Source organism: Miniopterus schreibersii, assembly GCF_964146895.1.
Source record: "Miniopterus schreibersii genome assembly, chromosome: 9".
Classification (NCBI taxonomy): Eukaryota; Metazoa; Chordata; class Mammalia; order Chiroptera; family Miniopteridae; genus Miniopterus; species Miniopterus schreibersii.
In genome coordinates this window covers 25611307-25619918 of record NC_138118.1, presented here as the reverse complement: position 1 = coordinate 25619918, position 8612 = coordinate 25611307, and the positions used below count along the sequence as shown (strand labels likewise).

The 8612-nt window shown below is 38.9% G+C and overlaps 1 protein-coding gene across 2 annotated transcripts in view; it reads right to left on the bottom strand.

The window, feature by feature from the left end:
* Nucleotides 1-1820: 1820 nt before the first annotated feature.
* CTTNBP2 (cortactin binding protein 2) overlaps nt 1821-8612 on the bottom strand; it is a 171701-nt gene continuing 164909 nt past the window's right edge. For both annotated transcript variants that reach the window (XR_013999579.1, XM_081147737.1), the window contains 2 exons: nt 7929-8030; nt 1821-2956 (listed from right to left, as the gene is read on the bottom strand). Coding sequence is in view for 1 of the 2 variants with exons in the window: in XM_081147737.1 (XP_081003863.1) it covers nt 2837-2956; nt 7929-8030 (222 nt within the window). In the remaining variant the exon portion in view is untranslated. The remainder of the gene's footprint in view (nt 2957-7928; nt 8031-8612) is intronic.

Below are 8612 nucleotides of genomic sequence, written 5' to 3'. Positions count from 1 at the left end.
CAACAATTAAACATACTTATTCATAGTATAAAACAAAACAAAAAACAAAACTAACCTATAAGAGTATCTTTTCACTAACTTACTCCTTTGGCACCTGTGGGATTATTTTTTTGATAAAAATGATTTTGCAAAAGGGGTGTGATAGAATTCAGAAAGCATCATGTAACTTCTGTAATGGGTCATAGTTGTTAACAACTGGTGCCTAAATCATGTGATCGCTGGGGCTAGGCAACTGAATTTAATTACCATTAAGTATTAACTGCTGATGCTTATAATATAGCTGCCAGTACTTATTTGTGAATTGCTTATACCCTGAAAAGATGTTGGAATGCCACAAAGAATTCTGAGATAAATTCGTTACTTATCTTATCAATGAGGGAGGTAACTAGGAACATTTTATTGCTCATAGACAACTTGTAAGGATGTCATGATGTTATTCTACTGCTGAGAAAACTGAATCAGAGATTAAATAATTTCATAGACCACAGAGCTAATAAATGGCAGTGCTTGATTCAGCCTCAAGGCTGTTTTTCACCAAAGACCTTTTCACCCCCAAAATCACCCCTATCCCCACCACTAGGTTCCTTTTTATGGTATTGACTTTCAAAGACTTTTGGCCATCACATCACAAGCCAGTACATGTATGCATACATCTACATGATGGGAACAAAAGCTTCACACAGTTCTTACTTTTATTGACTGTGAAACTGTTGTATGCTGGCACCTTGCATTTTCAAAAACCTTCTAGTTGTGACTAAATTCATGACCCATTAGGTCTCACTAATCTTTTGAAAGCCCCTGATCTAAATGCCTTCTCTAGACATCTTACCATCCCATTATAAAAAGTGCATAGTGAATTTTACTGACAAATCAAAGCCGCATGGATCGGCTAATATAGGCGTTCTGAATAATGTATTCAATTTGGTTTTGTTTTCTCTTCTCTGGTGCTTTGTACACTAATACGATCTTTATATTCAGAAAATATGCTAATATAAAACAATGCCTAATTACTAAGAAATCAAAATGGGTATAATCTAAGCAGATGTATGTAAGAAGGAGGAAACACACATTGGTCTATGATTTTGAGAGCAGTTTTGTTCCCAAGATTAGTGTTTTTTATGTGAAAATACTTGAGAGTATCAAATACCACCAAGGCACCAAGAATTTGAGTCCAGCTCAAAGGAATTATTGTGTTCAAGCCTAAGACTATCTCCTCCAGCCTCTTCTACCCACCGACCCTGTCCCTTGCTTTAGCCACCCCTAACCCCACCCATTCCTTATACTTGTGGTCTGAGCTGTACACCCCCAGGATTCTCCTGGCAGAGGTAAAGCCCAGGCAAAATGCTGACACGTGTTAGAATCGAGTTCTTCCCTGATAGATCTTCCTCAGCTTTACTCCCTATGGCATAATCCTGACTACACATTTTGACTTTTTAAGATACTTGCAGACATTCCTATAGAGTCTAAATGGTATCAATGCATATATGTGTACTTCAATGTAAATCATTCTGAACAAGAAAGGGCTTTCAATGCTCTTAGACAGTAAGTGATTCTTGGCATGCAACCATACCTTTTTTGGGGGTATCTAAGGAAAAAAAAGAAGGTGGTTTGCTCAAAGACCACCTAATTTCTAGAGCTCCATTTAAATGTTTATTTTTATTTTAACCAACTATCTAACACAGGTGGGTCTTTCTGTGGACAGCTAGTGAAATAGCAAAATGAAGGACACATTTCATGAATGTCCCTAAATTGAACACAAATATCTGTTGCAGGGATAAACTACTACACGCTATAGATAGAAGCTACAGCAAAATTATTTTACTAATTCAATATTTTATTTGATGTCAAAGCATCTTAACTTTGATTTGTATAAGTAAGAATAATTTCATTAATTTTAGAAGAAACAGTTCTAGAAAGTATCATTTTTGCTACTAGAATTAAATTGAAGAGGGAGTTAGCTCTTGAATTAATTTATTGAAGTACTTCTGCAATTCTTTTTTATATCTACTTAGGTACAAAACTTTTGTAAGAAAGAATAACATTTTATTGCATTATATAATTTTATATTTTACAGTCATAATGCAAACACATAAGCATAAATATACATGATGCAACCAATCAGTAATGTAACTATTAAAAGATTTAAAACATAAAACTAGAATTTAACAGGCAAAATACTTAATATGGCTTTTAATGTAAAGTAACTGTTTAGAAATAATTACTTATTGCCTCATTTTAGTCATCCCTTATCAAGTGAACATAAAGTTATGATCTCCATTTAAAAGGGTACACTTTATCCAAGTCAACATTGTACACATTTTGTAATATGTAGTATGCAATATCATTCATGGACTTTCTTGAATATATACACATGTACATATATAGATATACAGTACAAGGACAGTTTTGTCTTAATACTCCCTGAACATGTTGATTAAAACTATTACAATAATTCTATTATAAAACTACTTGAAAAGTTGACATAACTTATTGATATTGAAGTTCAATCCTACAGAATTGAAAAAAAGCAACAAAATGTTGATTATAAATACATTCTTTACAAAAAAATGAATAGTGGTCCTGCGCTCATATTTCATATTATAGTGAAAATATTTTATTCATTTAAAGGTATTTACATCTTGTTGTCCTTGGTTTCTGTTTGAAATATAGAAGTTAAGAGTGAGAATACTGTAGGCAGGCCTATTTATTAGGTTTTTCTACTTGTTCATTTTTTGTGTAAGTTCCAAATCTCTTCTTTTGAGTTGTTGTTTATTTCTATTTGCCTTGTATTACTGCTGCTGCTGCTGCTTCTGGTGTTCCCAGAACACTGGGAACACTATGTAACTTTACTTCTAGGAACAGGAAGAAAAGATTTAACTCTTAAAACACCCCACTCAGTCTTTGATTTACTGTTGCTGCATTCTGTAGTTTGATGGCTGCTGAGAGGACTGACCTCCTGTAAGAAAAAAGAAACCAAAAAAATTTGTCACATTTGACAATGTTACCAATTTTTATTACCAGTCTGAACACTTCCTCCTCTTTCTGAGCACCCATGTAGGAGTTTCTCCCTAAACAAAGTTCTCATGAAAAAAGGCAAAAGTCAATGGAGAGGAGAAGCTGAATGATTAACTTCCTATAGACCTAGTGATTTTCATTATGCCCTTTGTGGTGTCACAAAAGTACAAGATACAGGAGTCAGTGAATCAGGTGCCAAAGACTCTGGGATCTCCTCACCAAGAGGAGCTTCATAGAAATTATCAAAGTGGACCAATTATTTGTAGGCAATCAACACTATTGCCTACCTTTTCTGAGTGAGTCACCTAACTTTTCTGCTTTCTACTTTCAGAGCTTTCAACTAAAAATTGGGCTATTACTCAATAATTAACAAACATTTTTTGAACATTTAACTGTAAGGTGAGCACTGTACTAGGTGCTTGGCATACAGCAGAGAACACAAAAGAGAAACATCCTTGCTCTATTGGAGATGACATAGTGACTTAAACTTCTACACAGCCATTCTATGATTAGGTGGCTCCAGATCTTCCAGGCTTGCTCTCATTTTTTCAGTGTTTGTTTCAGAACTCTTATGATCATCTGGCCCATGTCTCATTTTGCCCAAGCAGAAACTGAGAGCTGATAGGTAAGGTTATCTGCCCACAGTAACAGACTGATGAAGCTGGGACAAGGCATCAGGCTCCCAATTTTCTTTCAAGGTGTATCCCCGTATACTGTGTTAAATTCTGCCAACCAGCAAACATGAAGTGAGTTACTAAGTGAGCTGCTCCAAATACCTCTGAAGCAGTTGACATTGATTACTTTTCCTCTTTTTAAATTTAAAAGTAATAACACAATCAAACAGCAATGTAATCTTTAGAAGATTTAACATGAATTTAACAGGCAAATACTTAACAATTGGGACTCAGCTGAGAGTTGGAGTCTCCTGGGTGTCTTTTTAAATCTGTAAAATGTGACCTAGTAGTGGGCCTAGTAAGGCCAATCCCAATTTGTAATTTGGTCTAAATCAGCAGCAAATTAAACACACATAGTATTCAGAAGACATGGCATGTTATAATAAGGATAGCTGTTAGTTGTATACCGAACCCTTGAGGAAGAGAGGTGGGTGTTAATTATGAATAATTTTGCCACATTCTTTGGCCTCCCTCTGGAAATCCGCAGAGGTAGTGCTAGGGCTTAGGCAGAGGGAAGGCAATACAGCGTGTAGTCTCTGCTTGACTGCCTCTTCATCTGCCTCACGAAGGTGGGGGTGGGGGTGGGGTAGGGTAGAGTGTGTGTGGGTGGGGGGTAAGGACTGGGGCGAGGGTGAATCTTTATGGTCTGAGGCAGGAAATGCCCATGTGAAATGAAGTACCAAGAAGCACTCACAACAACTAAAAATGTGGCTTGGGCATTGAAGCTGGGCATGGATATGTGGGTCTGAGTCAGTCCTTGGAGGTGTGAGGATAGAAAAGGCGGAGGTGTGAGGAGAGTATGGAGAACCAGTGGCTTAGTGAGGCTAATGAATCAATTCAAGGCTGAGAGTGTAAGAACAGGACAAGTGACTGACACAGAGCGACGGTCCTACCGCTCTGGCAGCCAAGCACAGTTTTTGAGGTGTTTTCCCCAAAGCTAAGAAGTACCAGAGCTCAGGACTAGGAAAGTTAAGGCTGTTTAATGCTTCCTGGGCTAAAACCCAAGAGTTCTTTGTATTAAACATATAAAGTTACTATCAATGTTGTTGTGCACACTAAGCTCAAAGAAAACCTCCGGTTTGTATAGAAAGGCACTGCTGTAAATAGCCTTAAAGGAATATTGTTAAATCAGAACCATTCATTCATTCTTTCATTCACTCAATAGTGAGCATCTGCTGGAAGCCAAAAGGATGCTATAATCTCTGATTTCTAGATGGGAAAGTAGGGGGCAGGAAATAAAGGAAAAGGCTGTAGGGAAGATGGCACTGGGGATGGCACTTCAAGGACTGGACACATGGGCTGTGGCAGGTGAAGAGGAGAGAAAGGGTTCCGTGGGCAGGAGGAAGAGTAAAGACAGATGTGGGGAGGTGTAAGGTATGGGAATAGGAAACGACATGTAAAAGTAAGTTACACAAAGATACATTTGGGAAGAAAGGAATGGGGTGGAAAATAAGCAGGGCACAGACCAGAGCTATGCTTCAGAGCCATGGGTCTAACTAAGCCCCAGCTGCACATTTAAGAATCACCAGGGAGCTTTTAAAAACCCCGATGTCCAGGTTGCACCTCAGATCAGTTACGTCAGAACACTTAGGGAACGTGGGCTGGGCACTGGCTGGGGGATTAAAAAAATATGCTCAAGTGGATTTCATTATGTATCCAAAGAACTTTTGCTTTAGGGGGATTAATTTGCATTTTCATAAGAAGAAAACATTTGTTAGCATCTGCTTTTTCTATTGATGATTTAAATGCTGTTGTTTTTTTAAAAAATTGAGAAGGGTGGCTAATGTGCCACGCAGTTACTAAACCTCACTATGTTCTCTATTTGTTGGAGAAGTAAGGAGTCAGTGTGGCAGAGGAGCAGGAGGGTGATTTACTCATTCTTGTCTTCCAGTGTATAATGGTGGCCACACAGCAGAAATGATTTCAAGTAAGCCAGAGAGTTCTTACTTCTAAAGGGAGTTGCTTCCTGATAACAGAAGAAACTAGGCATCTAACAGAAACCTCAGCTGAGGATACAAAGGGAGTGAGCCTGCCAAGCTGTCAGAAGGCTGCCGAGTGCAACTCTGCCCTCTGCTGGCAGGTTCTGAGAACACATCTAGCCATTGGTGAAGTCCCTCCAAATGGGGTCAGTGGGCAGCTGCCCTAATGCCCACATCAAATCACATTTAAACAACCACATGGTTCTTTTTTTATGAGTCCAGAGAATATAAAAGGATCCTTTTAAAAAAATATCCCTTTTAAAACAGCTGTCCTGAGCTGCCCAGAACTTATCTCACTTTCAATACTATTTCTTACAGATAGTACCTTATAGTAGCAACCAAATATGGTCATGTGACAGAGAAGTAGGGGTACAAAACTGTGTCTCCATTCGACAATCAAAGAAAGACAGCTGGTGACTACCAGTCCACATTTTTATATAGAGAGTGATATGGCCCTGTGGAGAAACCGTGGCTCCTGGTTCCTCTTCCTAGACCTTCGTGGCTCCTTCCACTGACTGTTCCACAAGTAATCCTAAAGAGTGGGCCTGGAGGCCCAAGAAATGTGCTCTGAGCCACAGCTCAGGCACAGCTCCTGAACAAAATATTTTCTAGCCAGAATTCTCAGTGGCGACCCTAGGTCACCTCCTTGGATCGTCCTCCCTCTCGTGCTCTCCAAATAATGCTTTTGCTGTGCTTCCAAACTATTCCCAATTGAAGAAAAAAAAAAGCAGACATATGATGAAGTGAGCCAGAAAGGTCATGTTTGTCTTTACAGATAATCATGTTATGTAATTTTATGTGGGACTCAGCCTTGCCAATACCCCCCGTTTCTTCCCCCAACATACACAGCTCACAGTTTCACATATAACTCAGCAGGACTGAAACTTAATGAAGCACTGCGAGAACAGGGGCCCAGCAGCTGAGGGCTGCCAGGTGATCAGATAAGGATTAATCATTTAATAGTCTCACCACACTCACTTTACAATCCTGCTCTCTGCACTCCCCCCTCCCCCTCACAGGTCTTTGTAAGCCACCATGGGAGTGGATGAGCACAGGATGTGAACCACAACTGACATGGTTTGGTGAGCAAACCACATAGTACTAAATGCCTCTACAAAATCTGCATCCTTACAAAATAACTACTGGGTAAGTAGTAGTTTTGTTTCTTTTCACCCAGGAGTACCATGCTCTTGGCATTTACTAACCAATTGTATAAGTTATTTAGAGAGGTTAATGATGAAATCTTTTGGAATCCTGGCTCTTCTATTTGACATCCTGACTTGTTTTTAAAGGAAAGTCTCTCAATGAAACATAATGCATGTTAGAGCAAGTTAAGAAACTAAAAATAAGATTTTTTTTTAACATATAAAAGATCTTTTTTAAGAAAATGTTTTTATTGATTTTATGATTTTAGAGAGAGAGGAAGGGAGAGGAAGCGAGAGATGGAAACATCGATGCGAAAGAAACATCAACAGCGATTGGCTGCCTCCTGCACACCCCCAGCTGGGGATCAAGCCTGCAACCCAGGTTTTTGCCCTGACCAGGAATCAAACCTGTGACCTCCTGGTGCATGAGTCAATGCTCAACCACTGAGCCACACCAGTGAGGCTAAAAGATCTTTATGTTAATCACTCATCCCTTTGCTGTAATTAACTCCAAAATTCCAAAATGCAGGAAATCATAAACGTTCTCAAATGAAAAACAATACATTTTAAAATGGAACAGCCCATATAAAATGAAAACAAATGAAGACCTTCTCAAAAGATACCAATAAAATTTTAGGTATCAAACAGAAGGTAACAAAAGGTAATGCTGCCCTGGCAGCGTGGCTCATTTGGCTGAAGCATCCTCACATATACCGAAAGATTTCAGGTTTGATTCCCAGTCAGGGCACACGCACAGATGGTTCGATCCCCAGACTGGGCAAGTGCAAGAGGCAACCGATTGATATTTTACTCTCACATCGATGCTTTTCTCTCTCTCCCTTCCTCTCTCTCTAAAGTCAATAATAAAAAAAGCACATCCTCAGATGAGGGTTAAAAAAAAACCCAGTAATGCTTTTCTGGTCATTCTTTCAAGCTATTTTCCAAACAGTAAGTTTTCTAACTTTGTTTAACTAATGAACATACTTACCTCTACCCTATTTCTCACTTCATAGCTGTGGTTTAAAAATAACTGTGGTTTACACTGAAAGAGATATGTGAAATCAATTCCAAAGCAATCCCTGTTTTTCTGATTTTAGGGGCAAATGAACCCTTACCTTTTGTGACACTGGCATTCTCAGATTATTAACAGTTGGTGAAAATATAGGGTTATTTCCTGGAGTATCAAGCCTTCTTAAATCATTCCTGGAATCTGCAATCTGGAAAATATACTATTAAGTCATGTTTTCAGTTACACTGTAACACACTCAAGGCACAATTTAAAGTCACTGTGGAAAACTGGCAGCAGAAGTTTTATCTTTCTCTTTTTCCCGTCTAGGTGCCGGGGCTCTACAGAACGTACCAAGTCCTGTGCTGTAGACTCAAGTCACGTGGCAGACTTGAAGCGTTCATGTGAATTAACAGCAAGGTTAACTAAGAGTCAATTCTACTTTGGCCTAGAGATTATGACTCATCAAGTGTAATAATTGAGTCTTTCAGTGGAAGCTGCACAAGTTATGCTCCCTCTCAAATAAAACGTATTTATCAAGGAAGTTTGGTCCAATCTGCTGCAGATATCGGCATGCCGAAACAAGCTGAACTTTATGCCATTAATGTTCTCTTTGAGATTTTGGGTCATCGATACCCATACCAGGATCTCAGTTTTTACAGCATAAAGACTGACTATAGACATTACACAGGCCAGTTAAGTTGTTGCTGTTGCTCTGTCTATACCATGAGTCTGCTATGATGCCAAAGTGAGGGATATGAAAAGAAAAGAGCCTGAGGGCACACAGAGGCTA